A 19,047-nucleotide genomic window follows, 5' to 3' on the forward strand; every position below is an offset into this window, starting at 1 on the left:
AACCACAGATTACGTAAACAGGCACATGACAACTACATTGAATAGATAGTATGAGCATATAACTCATCTCTTTATAAAAACATGGTGTCATTCCATCAAAATTTTCAGAGCTATCTCCAGGGTAAAATCTTGGGTTCTGTGTACGCCAGAGAGACTATTTCTGCATATTACTGGGAAAACTTTCATCCCCATCTTTTGTTCTGATTATACACTGCTTTTTCCTCAACAGCCCTTGCTGCACCTTTTCTGGCTAGGGCTTCTAAAATTCTCCCCACTATCCATCCATTACAAACTGATAAGGAGACTGAGAATCACCTATTGCTCAATCACAAGTCTTAAATATGGCTTTCATAATTTCCTTCTCCTTGCTCCTCTCAATACATTCATTGCAATGCAGAACTGCTGCTGTGCAAGTCCTGTCTATTAAGACAAGTATAGCAAAGAAGGAGGCCAAGCCTCTTTTACATCTAGCCCAAGCTGCCCTATAAGAAATGTTTCCAATTATTTCACAGTAGGTACTCCCTGCTTGTCAGCCTACATGATGTACCCTCTTTGCCTGTACCTATGCATAGACCCATAAATTCTGCACAGCTTAAATCTTTCTGGTCCAACTCCTACAAGACAGACCCATTTATTTCTCCCCCAGCTTAGGGTTTACTCACCCTCTTTCCATCTCCCACCACAACCTCTGAGCCTGAAGCAACTCCAACAATCAGACCTATTGCTCTCCTTCCTTTCAAAAACCCTAGTAATGACCCACAATGTGGAAAAAAAGCAGTCTTCACTTTATAAGCTTATAAAGTAAGAAATGCAACAACATTAGTCATGCAAAATTGTTTTCGCTTGCCACAGCTTGTCTCTGGGGCGGCAGCAACCCTTCAGTTTTGAGGAAAGGCTGCCTTATTGAATATATTTTGAATACAGATTTTACATAGGACTGACTAGCCTATCAAGCATTATTACTCCACAAGTAATATTATGTCACCACAAGTGGGTGATCTCTTTCAACGCACAATCCTAGTGCAAAAAATCCACTCTCTTAAAAGAGAACGAAAAATTGCATGCTTTTGTGCATTGATACGAAAATGCTGCCTTATATGTAAAGATTTTAATCTGTCACCAGTTTTATTTATAGTCCATTTACAAAGGCATCAATATACATACATGATATGTTCACATCTGTGTGCAATGAATCTGTTTTCAACAGACGATAAGGAATACACACAAAGGATTTCCAGTCTCATGTCTGAGAAGAATTACAATGGTGATATTTGCTACTAGCTACAGTATGCCTTTTGGAATTAGTAAAACAGTGTTCTATCACATGCTGCTTTTAATCAGGAATGCTCTTCGGTGCTGCCGCTGAAAGATCTGCTTCGAACGTGGTTCCGCAGCTGCTCTATGAGTTCCGGGTTTTGCTGCTGTATCTGCTGTGCAAACTGCTGCCCTCTGTACAGAAATTTTTGTTTTTATTTTACAAAGATCAGTAAATGAGGGGAAGCAACTGTTGTGCTGTACTCAAAACACAGGAAGCCAAAGCTCAAATTAACTCTGAAAGAAAGTACTAATCAGACAGCCCATTTGCCCTAAGCTGAGAAAAACATGAAATTTAGAAAGCTGCTCTTCATTTTGCTGAAAAGACAGGGAAAGCACAGGCCAAATGCTCAAACGAAGGATCAAAACATAGATGTGAAGTTGTAACCAATGACGGAAACAGAAAACAAGAACTACCAAGTCAGCTCCCTTTAAAACAACTTAAAAATAGACTATTTTCAGTATTCCGTTGGTCCCTAAGTCCTGCCCAACCTTTACATTCGGTGGATGAGGCCTTGCTAATGGTGTCATGTGTTAGGTATTAAACCACCAGTAACAGGGCCTTCAGAGTGGTTACACCAGCTTTGCAAAATTCTGTACCACTATTAAAGGGACACGTATTTTCAGTTTCAGGCGCCGAATGAAAACTTTTCTATCTAACCAGGCTTTCATCAGCTGAACTGAATAACTAGTTTTGCCTGTGGCTGACATTGTTGATAATGAAGGAATGTTATATGCTGTTCGATACTGTTTTAGTGTACTCATGTCCTAATATACTTCTTACATATTTGTATGAATAATACTGCTTGAACATTCTTATGGACAAGCAGTCTATAAAATTTCATATGAATGAAAAGAACCTCATAAATAAATCATTTTCATAAATATTAACTTGCAATTGCAGTATGTACGTCACTTACGCATGTATGAGACTTGACAGATCAGTGAGGCCACCAACACCTGCCGCAGGGCCCCCTATAGCATTTGTCATCATTCCCGACATCCTAAAGATTTTAGATACATGGAGAAATATAGGCATTAGAGAGAGAGAGAGAGAGAGAGAGAGAGAGAGAGAGAGAGAGACAGTTCGTGTGTGAGATATATATATATATATTTATCAAGTGTTCTCTGCCATATTATATAAAGAAAATAAGCTACAAGTAAATGTAGCTGTCGCTCTGGGAAGGACGTCAATTGGCACAACTTTCCCTTGCACAACTCAAATTAAAGCAACTGGGAGTTTTAGAAGGCACAGCTGCTCTCTTGCACAATTCTGAGTCATTGCAATGGGGATCTGTGCTTGAGAAATTCCTGTTGAATTCTTCCGAATAACAATAAAATATTTTGCTGATAAAAGTATGATTTGCTAATAAAGTATTGGTCTTCTGCACCTCCTTTAATCTATTCAAGGTCTGTTCATGTATTATGTTGTCTCTGAGATCCCAGTGCCAGTTTTGATTCTAGGGTCTTAAGCCTCTTCTTCACCTATCTGCAGCATACATAATATTTAACAGATTTTTGCTCTTGGCAATCCCTGAATTGCTGCTTATTACTAGCAAGAAAAATGATTAATGGCTTTTTAGCCCTAGGGAGTGTCTTCTGCAGGGGGCGGGGGCAGGGAGGAACATGTGTGCCCATGAGGTGAAAACTTCTAGTTCAGAGTCGTCGTCCCCCAGAAAAAAACCATATCCTCTGTGGTATGCCAAAGACTTTATCACTTATGTCTTTCAACAGAGACTCCATTCTTAGTTCATACTTACAGTTGCTGAACTTGAGGGTTCTGCATTAAACTCGCTGCCTGAAATAGACGAAATTGAGTTGTAATGCAGCCAGTGTTTAGCCCATAGCACAGTGAATAAAGAGGAGGCTTAGAATTCCACAGCATTGTGAACAGAGGTCAGACCTTTGACCAACCCTAAGCTGTCTGGCAAGCAAATGCCTTGGGCTTGATCCAAACCTGCTGTTTTGCAAACAGAAGGGCTTTTTCAATTTGCAGAAGCGACCTGGATCCAGTGGAAGCTCCTGCTAGAGGAAAAGGGACGAGGCAATTTTTGCCAATTTCCCTTGCCCTCTGTGGCTCCAAGAGCCACCTCCCACACTGTTTTGGAAGATGCGCCAACATTCTGGAGCAGGTTTTCAGGTAGCGTAGAGGGGCTTTAGGGGGTGTGGCGTTTGCCTCCTAGGTGGGTCATAAGGAAAGGGTTAAAATGAGTGTGATGTGATTGGCCAGTGGAAACTGATAGGAGGAGTTAGAGTTAGAGGGGGAGTTGTGTGAAAGTCAGTTGAGAGTTGGGAGTTGAAGAAGGAGGAGGGAGGAATAGTCTGTAGGTTGGTCGAGTTGTGTGGTGAGAGAGTGAGAGGAATTATTAGGTGGAGTCAGATAGTTAGTTGGGATAATCAGTTTGAAGTTGTTAGATACAAATAGGACAGTTAAGGAACTAAGATTAAGAAACTGCCAAGAAAAATTAACTGAAACCATAAGCTTGTTCATGCCTATAAAATAAACTTGATTATTTGTTAATGTTACCAACTGACTGGACTCCGTGTGTACCCGTGAGAAACGGGTTGGTGGCAGCAAAGAAAGCAATTACAGTGGTGGCACAGGGTCAATAGACCGTCAAACATCTGGGGGCCCTGTGTGATCGCCACAGGGGGCAACAGGCAAAAACTGCATCTCCCTCCTTCTCTTCTGCCTATGAGAGCACCCAGTTGGCAGAGTTCCATTCCAAACATCTCTGGATCCAACACCTTACGGGGTCTCAGTTTTGAGATGCTCATAGAAAACCTCATTTTACCAGAATATACAATGTAGGTCCAGTTTCTAAGCAGCCATAAGAACCTCCCCAAAACTATTGTGAAATGCATTCCAAAGACTTGGGAGCAGAATTCATTATAGCAAAACAAAAGAATCAGTGGAAATCTGCCATCTACCATTGAGTAAGAAGAGTTGAGGTTTCTAAATTGCTCTTCCGGAGAGCAAAATAAGACATGAAACAGAAGGAGGACCTGGAACGGAAACCACAAAAATTAATTTTAAATACACTTACCATGCTAATGAAGGCAGGATTGTTTATCAAGCTTGCCATGTCAAAACTTAATCCAGTTCCAGTCTGAAAATTAAATATACACATCAATCCTGTACAAAGTAGCACCGAGTCATTACAATAGGTGAATAAATAGTTTGAAAGCCAACTTACAGGACTGGACATGTCTCTTAACTTCTGTTCAGCTATTTTCAGATTTGACTTATAGGAGTCATTTTCCGGATCAAGGTCCAGTGCTTTTCGATAGCTATTAATTGCTTCTTGGTATTTGTTCATTGAAGTCAGAGCCAATCTGATACAAACAAAGGAAGCCAATGTGAAAAAGCCAATCTGAAAGAGTATTTGTATTTTCTGATCTAATTTGCATTCATTTAAATGAAAAAAATGTAAATGCTGCTTAAATTCTAAGGAAGTAGACTCTAGTCCACAAAACTTTTAAGACATAATAAGTCTGTTTTGGCTTTGAGGTGTCAGGGAACTCCCAGCAGTTAACTAGAGTGTTGCCTACACTGACTGGCTGGTGTCCATTGAGACTAGCAGAGCGGGAGGCAGGAAGCCCAACAGTAGCTGAAACCAGAACCAATGACAAGCAGAGACACCTTCTGACTGGTTGTAAGTAAGAAAGCTGCTTACTTGCATTTAACTTGTGTGCATTCAGCTTTTCATGCTTGACAAAAAAATAGATTACAAATTAAAAGGGGGCAGGGTTCTAGGAAAAATGTAAGTGCAGCGATTTTTAAAATGGCTTTCTAGGGATTGTTCTGGCTTTACATGGTTTTGCTTGCATGCATAATGGCCAGGAACATAACCCCCATGTAAGATGCAAGTTACCTACCGCACCTAGTGTTTTTTTGGGGGGGGAAATAAAGGGGAAAAAATATTTTTCCCCCCCAGGAGCAGGGCTGGGGCGGGGGAAGCCCAAGCTTCCCCCGACCCCAGCCCCCAGAACAGGCTGCTATCCGCAAGCCTTGGGAGCCCAGCGGGAGCTCCCCAGGCTTGCGGATATCTGCCCGAAGCCCAGAGTGCGCTGCTTCAGCGCGCCCCGGGCTTCGGGCAGCAGGCTGCTATCCGCAAGCCTAGGGAGCCCTGCGGGAACTCCCGTGGGCTCCCCAGGCTTGCGGATAGCTTCCTGAAGCCTGGAGAGCGAGAGGGGTCGGTGCCCACCGACCCCTCTCGCTCTCCAGGCTTCAGCGAAAGCCTGCATTCGCCCCATAGGACGCACACACATTTCCCCTTCATTTTTGGAGGGGGAAAAGTGCGTCCTATAGGGCGAAAAATACGGTATACTGTACTAGTAATTTTGGTTGAAAGGTTAAGCTAAATTCAAAATTGCACATCTGCAGTCCTAGGTAGCCCAATAAAAGTATCATCTCACCAGCTTTATGTCTCTTTTACAGAGGGTCCAACTTAACCAATACCATCTAACTCAAATATGTTTCTTATTGCAATTAGCACTGTAGTTGTACATCTAATGTTTTAGGCCAAACAAAATTAATAGTTGCTATTGCTGCTGTATCATTCTCAATGACATCCATATTGACTCCTCTTAGACAGAGTCTGCAGTGTGGATGTACTGGTAGAATAAAATAAATCTGATAGGCAGTTGCCAAGATATCAGAAAATATCCCAGGGGCATACTGTAAGTGTGGCGAGAGTTTGATATCTGATGTGTGTGTTAGGACAACACACTTTAATTCAATGTTCAAACAAATTAAGTTTACTTACCCCATTCTTCCATATGCTTTGCTATATTTTGGATCTATTGCTATAGCTCTTTCACAGTCCGTTATTGCTTCATTATGGTTACTCAACTTACTTTGAGCAGCAGCTCTGAAGTGAGAAAGAAAAAGAACAAAGAGTGCAGCTAAGAAAAGTGTATATCAACAACGAGACTATCCATCCACTCATCAACCCAATCCAGTAATGTTGACATCCTAACATTTAAACTAATTTGCAGCCCAATCCTAATCATGTTTTCTTGGAAATTAATTCCAATCAATCTCAGCAGAACTTAATTCCAAGCAAATATATTTAATTCCAAGCAAATATAGCATTGCAACCCTATCCCCAGCAAAGTCACCTGAACAAACTAACTTCGCAATGGACTGAACTGGACTACTTAAGGAAATGTAGTGGAATTTTTATAAGGGGGAAAACCATGCTGGTGATCAAACAAGGACAAGAGTTTGGAGCCGTGTTCTAGGGAACTGTAGACATATAGACAGATGGTAGAACTGATATAATTCATTGTTCCAAGTTTATTTACCTGTTGCAATAATAGACTGCATTATTTGGATCCAGTTCTATAGCCTGAGTATAACAATCCACCGCAGCACCATAATTTTCTTCCTTCATGTGATTATTACCTGAAATAAATTGCAACAATAAAATTTTGTGGATAATTGGAATGCTGATGTATTAAACAACAGCCACAGATTGTTATAAACTACACCACATAAAGCACTTTTATGACTCTGTTGCCCTTTGCAACTGTCTTTTCAGAAACAAATTGCTTTCAGCAGTATAACACATGCCAACTAGAACTATGCATGCCTTTCCCATGCAATTTTCCTTGATACAAAATGACACAACATATGACCTTTGATTGTGGAAATTCAAGAGATTTTGTCATTTTAAACAAGGAGGAAACTGGGTAGAATAAGCGAGTCAGTATAGTTGATAGCTAGAGTACTATAACTGTATCTGAAAGCTTTGTGTTTTAGATGCCGTGTCATAAATGAGTGGAGGCCTTGGACATATCACAGAATGGGGCCTTGATGCCCCCAAATCTCTAAAATGGGAAAAGCTTTTATTACCTATTTCATAGGCCTACAGCATGGGTGAACGGGGTAACAACTGTAAGGATTTGCAGTATATATAAAATACTTAAAAGTTACTCAATATATCTGTTCCATCTCTCTGTCCCATCTGAATCAGGAGAGGCAGTGGAGGTGAGAGCCTGGAGATGGCGATGGGCTTTATGTAGGTCAATAAAATGAAGCTGAATCCTGAAAAAACTGAGTTGGTATGTTTCCTGAGTTATCACATCAGGGAGGTGTGAAGATGGCCTGTTCTGGATGATACCACATTCCTCTGGAAGGAGCAGGTCTGCAGTTTGGCAGTGCTCCTGGATTCAACACTGCCACTGTGAGCTTATCTCTCACAGTTACAATTCCCATCAACCCTTAATGAACTACAGTGCTGAGCATTCCGGGGGGCGGGGCGCAGAACATGCCTTAATGGTGTCACTTGCAATCAGCACACAACAGAGACAGGGAACCTAACTCATTTTTATGGAAGTAAGTCTTAGTAAATTCAGTGGGATTACTTCCAAACAGAGCTGGAAGTGTATTAAAGAAACGTTAATCTACTAATTAGATAGGCAATTAAATTTGCACACAGGCACAAATCATATTTCTGAAGCAATAAGTATTTTGTTCTATTTGTTTTTATTTTGTATGATGACAATAAAACACTTGGGGGGCAGGAATCACCTAACAAGCCCTTTCAGTGGAAGCCATGCACAATGACTTCTGCTTGTGTAGCGTGGCTTCTCCCCCTGCTTCTCCCCCATGGCCACCCCAAATTTGGCTCCAAGGGAGGTCAGAAGAACCTCCAGAACAGTGGGGGGGGGAGGGAGGAGAATGGAGGATTATTCCATCCAGCAAGCTGAAAATATTACGCTGACGGAGCAATTTCAAGAGTGTGACATTGAATTCCTCCCTTGTTTAATAGCAGTTATCTCAGAAGACACACACTCTCTGTGTAAGAGAGAAGGGAGACTGCCTCTTCCAAGACTGAACTACTCACCCACAGCTTTTTATACAAGTTTGTATTAAAATATATATTTTAACTGCTGCCCAATTAAATGAGGGAACCTTTTTAGTAGTTTAGAAGTTTTTAATTGAATGAGTCCAGCTCACTAACTTTGCAGCCCTACTTCCAAGTAAGGATTGCGCTCTACATTTAAGTGTTCCTGTGCTTTTTCATTTCCTTCAGAGCAGCCAGCAGACTATTCCTTTCTATTATACAGCATCTAATGCAATACGCAACAGTTCTCTACTAACAGGGTTGGCTAGAAGCCTGAATAGCTGCGCATCATTCATGAACCATACTTCAATATGGCCGACAACTGAACTACGAAAGCTATGGCAAAATGGAATGGTATGTTTACTTCTTCTCAGTTACATACCTTCATCCTTCAGCTGGTCAGCTTTCTCAAGATCCTCTGGCAAAGAATCTGAGAGAGGCAGTATCTCATTCTATATGAATTTTAAAGAAAGGTAAATCTCATTTTTTAAATAATCTTATCTAGATTTAGCTACCCCTATTACCAATCTTAAATGGAAATTTAGCCAGAGTGGGCCTATCAGCAATGAGCAGGCTAATAAGCTAATATTAGCTTATTCTGCATGGTACAGATGAATAATCTAAAAAAGGGCAAGAAAAATAAATTGGTATAAAGGATACAACTCTCATTTTTAAGTGCATCAGGGAACTGAGACACCAATCAAAATAATATAGTAATCTGGAATATTCAAGAATGAATTGCATTTACTGCATTGGGTTTTAAAACAAAACATTTAGCTCTTGGGTGTGCAAGTGCAGAGATCCATGCTGGACTCAGTTGCATGCAGTCAGCTTCTACAACATTGATTATCTATCTGAGCACGTGACTATCTTCTGCCCAAAACAAGTGGTGAATATTGCAAAACCTGTTTAATAAATATGCAGATTCTTGCATGCAGCTCAACGCTGGGTGCCATAAATTTGTAATCTAGCTGTTAACTCGGTACCTGACCCTCAGAACGTTTGTTACACATATATAGTCTTATTTATTTTAAAATTAAACACTTGCTTTCAAGTTAAAATTTGGCACACACATATCAGGATAGTGACTACTGCGTATTTATTCATTTTTAGTTCATCTGTACGTATATATTTACTTATTACTGAAGCCTCTTTTGAGAGATTGCCAGTGTTTGAACAATCATTATTTGGCTTAATAAGATGAAATATGAATGAACCTTGTACCTGCACATGCAGTTTGTTCTGCTACCCTTTACTGGCCTGAATGCAACATGGTAATCTCCTGTCCAAACCAGGAGACTATACTTACCAGCCTTGGAACAAGACAGGATGGAACAAGACTACAAGTTTAAGTAAGCCTCAACACATGGTTTAAGATTCTGGCTTGTTCCAAAGATGGTGACCACCAAGTTTTCCTGTTCAAACTATGGTTCACTGGTGGTTTCTTCATTGAATTCAGGCATGTTGCAAAAGCGGTAGAAAAAGAGTTGCATGTGAGGCTCTTTGTTCTTAGCTTATTAAGGGCAGATATGATTGTCTGAACCAGACCACTAGTCCCTTTTCTTCAACTAACATGCTAGAACTAAAACCGACTAGGAAAACAAAAAACTGTGCCCTGTTAAAATTATTTAAGTTATAAACATATCTGCTCAAATACAATCTTACCTTGTGACAAGAATCGTCAAACATTTCTGTCAAGCGTATTGGTACTGCAAGATGGGAATCCTCCAAATTAATTTTAAAGACTGTCTCCAAACACTGAATTGCCACTGTAGAGAAATATGTTTTGTTTTTTAAAACGGAAACCACCTATTAATTTACCAATATTTACAAGTAACACAAATTCTTCATTCCATGGTTGCTGCCTTATAACGACAATTCACTAAATCCAGAATCAAACCCACTATTACGGAAGGGTGACCATATGTATGCCATGATAGAAGAAAGGCAGGATATTAATGGCAGAAACCAAAGAACTTGAAAGAAATCAGAGGTGGATTTTGGCAGCTAAATCTTTGCAAATCAGCAAATATAACATGTAATGGATCAATAAAGCACTGCCTTCTCTCAGTCAACACCAATTGACCCAGACTCAGTTGACGAACCTGGCCACAGGAACGTGCTTCATCAGTAAGTACTTATAGATTTAAGTAGTTATTTATAAGTACTAGTCAGCTTTCTCAGCCTCCATCAAAAGGCAATTTGGATTAGAATTTCTTTGGAAATGTACTTCATATGGGAAAAAATAATGGTGTGACTGTTGGTATCACATCTTCCTAGTTTCTAAGTCAACTACACCCTTTAGTCACATTCACAAGAAATGGTAAACCATGGTTTAACGCTATGAGCCTGACCTAGAGAGGATCCTTAGGCTCACACAAACCTCCCTCCTGCCCCACAACTTTGGCAGCATTTAGGCTTATTTTCCCTGAATCTTGGCTTGTTGTGTCATCTGGACTGAGGACTGAAATTTATAACAAACTCTGGTTAGTTAATCAAGTCAGCTGGAGAACCTATGGTTTGAATTGGGCTTGCTTCTATACCAATCAGAGACCAACCACATTCATGTACTCCTACAGTGTCAACTCTTTCAAGACAGGCAACAATAGCCGGGCAATCATTCCTCTCTATGGCTAAATAAGGACAGACTGGACCCATCTTGATAACTTGCAATATTTCTCTCTCTCTCTCTTTAACGTCACAAAAATGTTTGATTTAACAAAAGTGTGTGTGTTATCCAAGCAAGAAAAACAAATGAACATGTCATCTGCACAACTTCCATTAGTACCAAAGGTGCAGAGTTTCTAAAATAATAACGGGCCTTCTAGAACAAACTGCATCATCTGTTTGCAATTGCTATAAAGCACTCTGACCTCCTGGGATAGAACAGTCTAAAATAAACAAATGGTTTCAAATAAAAGTTTATTTAGGTTTGTGATACTTCCAAACAATTTTCTGGAATTCAGAATGGTTTTATAGGATATCAACGTTATTAAGTTACTTTGCTGTTAAAGAATAATGAGCATGTCTTGTAGTAAAACTATTGCAACAGCTTCACTATTCCCCTACCCCTTACTCCAAAAAGTTCAGGTAATGTACATCAGCCTTCCCCAAATTGATGCCCCCTCCTGTTTTGGATGAAAACTCCCATCAGTTGCAACCAGCATGGCCAATAATCGTAGGATGATGAGAGCTATAGCACAAAACATGTAGAGGGACACCACAATGCAGGAAGCTAATGTATACTGATACTCTCTCACAACAACCCTGTGAGGTTAGGGCTTGGCGTCAGCTGGTAAGATTTGCAGTTCAGGTTGGATTTTAACCTGGGTTTCCCCAAGCTGAGTACAACACTGTATATTTACTACACTACACTGCTTTTGTTTTGGAAAAGGAAACTTTTAATCTGGAATTATTTCCAAACCTTTCCAAAAAAAACCTGTCAATTGTTTATTTATTTTAACAAACTTTTCCTAACGAAAAGCCAAGGTGCCTTCTTTTTTATTGCTGAGATGCTTTCCAAGCCAACAAGCTCAACATGGAATTACACCCTCAATCTTTGCAGGCCCGCAAGGCCTAAAAAACCCCAAATACACATTCCCCCAGCAAAACTGCATTTGATGTTAAGAAAAAACCTGCGCAAAACGAGGGAGTATGCCAGAGTGGCACATGACACAAGGGCAGAGCAGCACTCACTGGCATGGGGGAAAGGGCACAACAGTAAGTATTGGCCCCTCCAAAATAGAAGCAGCCCACAGGTGCACACCTGTGCAGCCACTGCCAACTCATGAGTTCCCTGGACCTCTGCCCTGCCTTTCCCATTCCTGGGGAGTGGCATCACCACTTGAAGGGCACCACTGATGCTCCATCTCCTGCCAACCCCCATATATTACTCCTGGGAGTATGGCAAGGTAGGGATGAAGGGACTTCTACTGCAGATTCTTCCATGCATGAAGTTGCTCAATTCCTGCTGCCCATACTAGGAATTGGTACTCTGCTGGTCAAGGTACGTGCTGTGCCAAGGAACTCAGAATTCCCATATATTTATGTAGCAGAGTGTAAAAGGTCTTGTAAGTCATACAAAGGGCCTTGATTGCCATGCAATTTGTGATGCCTGCCTGATTAGTCCCATCATCTTGCTGCACCCACTTTGCTTAATAGGTCATGACTCCTCTTTGCTTCTATATAAGCTTCCTATTCCTGTCTATGCCCTCAATCTGTGCAAGCAGTCACACTACAGTGGTACCTCTGGTTAAGTACTTAATTCGTTTTGGAGGTCTGTTCTTTACCTGAAACGGTTCTTAACCTGAAGCACCACTTTAGCTAATGAAGCCTCCTGCTGCCGCCGCACCGTCAGAGCACAACTTCTGTTCTTATCCTGAAGCAAAGTTCTTAACCCGAGGTGATATTTCTGGGTTAGTGGAGTCTGTAACCTGAAGTGTATGTAACCTGAAGCGTATGTAACCTGAGGTACCACTGTATATATATATGTCAAGAGTGGGAAGCCTGTGACGTGCCAGATGAACGTTGGACTTCAGCTTCTACCATCCCTGACCAGTGGCAATGCTGGCTGGGGATAATGGGAGTTGGAGCCCAAAAAATTTGGAAAGTCCCATGTTCCCCATCCCTATCTATAGCCTGATCCATAGCCTTCTCAATATAGCTTCTCATGAAGCTATATTGCTTCATGCTCTGCTTGAACTTTAACATACCTCTTTCCCTGCTACTTAATCTCACCATATGCTTAGATTGCTTACACTGAGAAAAATTCTACTGTCTAATCAAGCACAAATTTCCTAATCCCTCAGCATGTCAATTCCATTTGACTCTATCTTGCTGGGTTATGCCTATGCAAGTATTGCAGTTCACTGTTCTGAACGAAAGGGGGGCACCACTGAAAAGGCTTGATCCTGTGTTGCCATCCTCCAAACCTCCTGTGGAGGAGGAACATGAAGCAGTGCCTCAGATGATCTCAGGATCCAGGTCAGTTCATTTACAGCCTAGCAATCACACATCTACATCCAGTGCAGAATAAGACAATTTCATGTATGTAATGAATCTGCTGTTGGCCCACAGATGGCTGCCAAATGAACTATGGTTTTGCCATCATCTCCTTTCAACTTTCGGGTAGGAAGTACCCTGAGAAACTCCAGTTGACTACATACCAGGCAGGATGGGAGCCACTCCCAGCTGAAATTCCCTCAACATAGAGAGGCAGACCTAGAGCTAAGCCTCTCTATCCTTGCCTTTGATCTAAGCATGTCACATGGAAGACTTTACTCTGCCTCTGTGGTGTATGAAGCAAGAAAGCTGAGCCTCACCAGCCTCCAGAAGCAATTTTTGGCTACCAAGCCCACCCAGTTTGTGGTTTCCTGCCAACTGAGCCTCATTGTTGCTCCATGTAAACTAAGAACATAAGGATCAGGCCAATGGGACATCTACTGCAGCATCCTGTTCTCATAGTGGTTGCTCAGATGCTTGCAGGAAACCTGGATGCAAGACCCGAGCATGAGAGCATTCTCCCCTCTTGTGGTTTCCAGAAACTGGTATTTAAAAGCCTTGCTGCTTCTGATCATGGAGACAGATCATAGCCATCATGGCTAGTTGCCATTGATAAGCCTTATCCTTTATATATTTGTCCAATCCTCTTTTAAAGCCACCCTAGTTGGCATCCATTGCTGCTTCCATCACTGACTCCTGTGGGAGTGAGTTCCACAGTTTAAGTATGCACAGCATGTAGAAGTACTTTCTCTTATCTGTCTTGAATCTTCCAACATTCAGGAAGACAAAACAGGCGCCAGGTCTGGCTGCCCACTGCAATCTGACCCAGCTCTCTCCAGGGGTTACGCACTGCAAGGGAACATTGGTTGTGTTTCGACAAGCTGTCTTCCTGGGAAGTCTGTCTGCTATTAGTCATCTTCTAACAAGGTGTCTCTGCTTGAAAACCTCCAGCACAGAATAAAACAAACACAGCTTTAATGCCTCTCTTGGTTTTCACACATTTGACATCAACACTTCCATCAGGCATCATGACTCTTCAGTCATCACCACAAACCTTCCAAGCTTTCTTGTTCATCTGATGTGAATGCATCCATCTGACTCTGTTCTCGCAAGAAATGGATGACAGCATATACAAGGCGTTTGACAGAAGACATTTTCAAGGTTTGTGAAGCTCCCCTGAATCACAAAAGTAAGAACAATCAAATTAGTTCTAAGGAAATACAGGGAAACCCAGTAAAACTGAGAACGCAAAAGCTTTTAGATTTCAACAACAGTTTTTCTGGATGCTACTTTACTGAATTATGCTGAAGCTAGAAGAGTTTGTTGTGGATAATGAAGACTCCTTTATCATAGACTATAGGGCTCTGCCCACTCCAATTATTTTTTTTTAAAAAAAATGAATTCAATTGAATTAAATTAACCAATCTTTTTTGCTTTTCCCCATTGCTGTTCCTCTCCAAAAACCCAAACAGGGAAGGGATAAGGCATGGGTCGGCAAACTAAGGCCTGCGGGCTGGATCAGGCCCAATTGCCTTCTGGATCCGGCCCGTGGATGGTCCAGGATGGTCGGGGAATTGCACATGCACTCTTTCCCTCTCCTTTCCCTCCTCCCTCCCTCCCTCCTACGTTCTCCCCGCCCTGCCTAGAGGAGGAAGGGGGCTGGGCTTTGTTGGTGCCAGCAGCAGCAGTGCTCAAGCAGCCGCCATTTTAAGCAGCCCTTCTCTGGAGCCCTTTCATGCACCGCTCATCGTCCCCTCGCTGCTGCCGCCAGCCCCTGCAGCTCGTAAGACACAGGTAAGCAGCCACCAGGGCTCGTCTGGTGCTGTGGAGAAGGGAGGGGAAAGTCAGGGGAGATGGCTTATAGTCCGGCCTTCCACAAAGCCCCCTGTTGAAAAAGTTTGCTGACCCCTGGGATAAGGAGTGCTTATAGAAAGACAGGGTCCCTGCCGCCCAGGCCTTGGGCACCGATAAATTCATCAAATTACCTTTTATCTTCTTAACTGACTTTGCCCCTCTGCCTTGCCTCTACCATCTGTAGACTGAGAGAAGAGCTTCAACCGATCGTGCACATAGCTGATTTGTTGGGATTTGCCTCTCAACGTGCAACTGCTGCACTTCAAAGAGCCAAAATGTGGGGATACAGGAAGCAGTTAAGCCTGTTAAGCTCTCTATTTCCCTGCATGAGGACTGAGGGAAGAACTAAGAATCTCATAGCATACCAAGACTAACCAATTTATAATGACAAAAGCTTTTGTGGCTTAGAGAAGCTCCTTCAACAGAGAGATAAAGTATCACCCTCAACTGGCAGGTATGCATACAAATGGGTGCAATGTATTGTGGGTTTTATTCTTTTTTTATATATATTTGAAAATCAGTGAAAACATCATGCTTTTTTTAAAAAAAAATGGGCACAAAAGGGAGGAAACGTAGTAGTTGGAAATGATACGGAACCAAGCGCTGATCAACAATATACAATTTATCAAGTAGGTCAATTCTGTTCATTTGGATCTGAGTAGAGACAATGATTTCATTTCGCAACACAGAAATTAATTTCCTGACTCTGGAATTTCTAGATTTTTCTTCTGGGTATTTTCTTCTGCCCTATGGTAAAAAAGGTAAGGTTAAGGGACCCCTGAACAGTTAAGTTCAGTCAAAGGCGACTATGGGGTGCAGTGTTCATCTCACTTCAGGCCAAGGGAGCCAGCATTTAGGCTGGTAGGAACCTGGCTGTGCTGGCATTGCTACCCAACACTGTCTGCTTGCTGGGGTGGAGCATATTCATACTGGTAGTTCTATCAACTATATGCATGGATTTGGTTGGGTTGTAATATTGACTTCTGGGAGGGGTTAAAGTGAGAAAGAGAGAGGTTGCTGCAGTTTGGGTACAGTTTCCCCAAAGAGCAGAGCTGGGGTGTGTTTCCTGGTCTGTTCAAGTGTTCTCCCTAGTTCTCAAAATATGGAGGCTATTATTTTTAATAACCTTTTATTGGATTTTATAAACAAGGATCGTAGGAATAATAATACAAATAAATATACCAAGTCTTCTTATTTCATTTGTATATCACAAAAATAGCATAATAAATTTTCAGTAATACCTACAACATATGGTTCATTATTAGTGATCAATGTGTAAGTTCTTGGTTCGTGAATTTAAACAAAAACAAAGAACAGAGATAACAGGTAACATTCAGCATCACATAGCCGAACATCCAATCAGGAGCCCTTGTGATTGTACTTAGAATAAGTATGAGTAATAGTCATTTTCCCTCTAATTTTACCAATGAAACAATATCAAGTGTTGGTCTATTTATGAATGCAGGAGGGGGCGTTCAAAGGGAAGACAATACCGGTAATTTATGTTTCAATAAAATTGAGATAAACCAGACTGAGCCAAATGTTGTACATTTTCTGGACTACTGGCATATGGAGGCTATTATGATCTATGCTTGGTGGCTCATATTCAGAGGCCAGGGGCATGAGTCATAGTGCTAAGATTCTGTGAACCTTGAGGGGGTTAAGATGGGGCGAGCTTGGGTTCCAAGTGAGCTTTTAGAAATTGCTTGAAGCCTGAGTTTCCAGGGGTGGGGGCGGAAGCTTGGCACATTACATATCCTTAAGGGAACTCTTTTCTTCATTTAACGGCAAACCAAGTCCCAGTGCTGAAGAATGAGTGCACTCACCACCGGAGATGAGAACTCAGACTACATGTTGCTGGGCTCAAGATGTTCACGAAAGACAGCAGGTCTGTCACTATGGATCTTATGTCTACTGTGAGGCTGCATTTTGGGTTTTGCTGAGGCATGCACTTTATTTATTTATTTAAAACATGTCTAAACCATCTTTCAATTAGATATTCCCGAGGCAGTTTAGATTGTTAGGGGGAAAACAAAAAACAAATGAAACGACAACAATCGATAAAACATTTTGCAAGTAAAAGGAAGCTTCCTAGTCAATATTTTGAGCTCTTCCTATCACCATCCTACAGCAACTCACATGCACATTCCAGCTAGGCCTCAGGCTGGCCATGGTTATTTACACAATGCATAAGCATATTAGCCCTGGGCAAGAGATGAAAGGATGAAAACAGCAGCAGCTGCCCCACCCACCCCCCAAAAATCCACCAACTACCTCCAATGTATGGAATCTCCTTAAGGACTCTGGAAAAGCACTATGCTCACTGATGCTGCTATAGAACTAAATTATTACTACTAATAATTTATCACCTATCAATGCAGCCCAAAATTGCTTTCCACATTGTTGTTTTAAATGAACCACACAACTGAACCGATGGAAATGGCAAAGGGAAACATGCCCTTTTATGAAAATAAATATAATAACTGTCTTCTTCCAACATAGACCTGCCCTTTAGGATGAAGACTAGAACATGGTGACCTCAATGCAAACTTGTGATTAGTGACACAGTGCTGACTCAGAGCTTCATTTGCATCCAGCATCTTCTCTGTTAGAAATTATGTAACTTATGGGAAATTTTTCCCAGTACAACTTCATAGGTTCTCCTCCTCCCCACCGCCCGCTGCCAAATTCACCCTGAAAAGACTTCATAATACCGATGCTAAAAATACTGTGCGGACTATTAAGGCTGATGATGAACATCCAAAGGGTTGCTAGCCAATGGCGAAGCAAGAAGTGTTGTCATATAATCATAGGCGCCGACTCCATGGGGCTTGAGGGGGCCCGAGCCCCCTCAAAAATTCGTTTGGGGGGGCTCTGCCCCCCCAATAATCTCCGGCGCCCCTCCAGCAGAGCGCCATCGCCGCCCCTCCCCCAGCCCAAAATGCACAGGGGGGGCGGGCTGCATGCCTCCTGCCCTCCCTCCCGAGCAAAAGCTCCACCCAATTTCCTTTGGAGCTGATTAATAGGCGCAGCACGCTCTCCCCTATTCGCTCACGAGGAGGCGGCGCCACTTTATTTGCATATTCATGAGCTTATTTATTATTCATGAGCTTTCCCGGGCCCCCCCAATATTTTTTATAAGTCCGCGTCGCTGCATATAATAAACGGTGTGTTTGTTTTAATGGTGCCGCAGCCCACTTGAGGCAAACGTTGCCGAGCGCAGGAGGATGCAGCGTGTCCTTAATAACGGCAGCATTTTGCATCCCCCGGTGCACTTTAAGGAGTTATATAACTGGCCGCTTCTATTTCGGAAAACGTTATTCCTTGGGAATGCTTTCGGCAGGTTCCCCCTGGTTCGCCCACATACGCACATTTGGCAGGTGGACAGCTTCAGGGCTGGGAGCTCACGAGCCGAGGACAGTCATGCAATGCGTACCCAACGCGGGAGAAATCCTGCCTAGGAAACCTGACACAAACACCTCCGCTCGCCCATTTTCTCCATCTGGCTAGGCTACGTCCACCTCAGGTGCGCCAGCCAGACCGAGATCGCCCCGGACGCTAAGGCGGGAGACGGCGAGCTACCTGAGGGGTGGGGTGCGAGGCGAAGACCTGCAAAAGGGGGAAGGAAAGCGACGGGGATGCTGGGCGCCCTTCCTCACCAACATGCGCACCAACATCTGGGAGAGCCAGAGGTTCGCCCCGTCCCTCCTTCTTGCACGGGCGGCTACGGCGGCAGCAGCCTCTCTGCGGCTTTTGCGCGGCACACTCCATGCAGAAGGGCAGGGCAATGGCAGAAGAGCTTACCGCGCCAGCAGGATCAGGAGGAGGAGGAAGACCGGGCGGGCGGAGCAATGGCTGTCCGCTACCAAGCTGCTTTCGTCCGCCGCCGCTGCTGCTATGAGAGGCACAAACTTGTCCCCAGCTCGCTCCCGAGGCGTTGTTGTCGTCCGTGTGAGAGGGAGTGAGGGAAGGCGGGCGCGTGCCTGAAGGGGGCGCGCCTGCGCGCGCGGTGGCGGCGGCGGCG

The 19,047-nt window shown here is 42.8% G+C and overlaps 1 protein-coding gene across 1 annotated transcript; it reads right to left on the reverse strand.

Annotated features, from left to right (window-relative positions):
- Nucleotides 1-1,093: 1,093 nt before the first annotated feature.
- On the reverse strand, nucleotides 1,094-19,039 carry SGTB (small glutamine rich tetratricopeptide repeat co-chaperone beta). Its single transcript, XM_053408090.1, has 11 exons — nucleotides 18,828-19,039; nucleotides 14,224-14,345; nucleotides 9,834-9,937; nucleotides 8,551-8,620; nucleotides 6,625-6,724; nucleotides 6,084-6,188; nucleotides 4,512-4,650; nucleotides 4,362-4,424; nucleotides 3,075-3,112; nucleotides 2,235-2,318; nucleotides 1,094-1,449 (listed from the first exon to the last, which is right to left on the reverse strand). The coding sequence occupies exons 2-11, from the start codon at nucleotides 14,321-14,323 to the stop codon at nucleotides 1,338-1,340; spliced, it is 915 nt and encodes a 304-aa protein (XP_053264065.1). The 5' UTR covers nucleotides 14,324-14,345; nucleotides 18,828-19,039; the 3' UTR covers nucleotides 1,094-1,337.
- Nucleotides 19,040-19,047: the final 8 nt, after the last annotated feature.

The sequence above is a fragment of the Podarcis raffonei genome, chromosome 11, assembly GCF_027172205.1.
Source record: "Podarcis raffonei isolate rPodRaf1 chromosome 11, rPodRaf1.pri, whole genome shotgun sequence".
In the NCBI taxonomy this organism is placed as follows: domain Eukaryota; kingdom Metazoa; phylum Chordata; class Lepidosauria; order Squamata; family Lacertidae; genus Podarcis; species Podarcis raffonei.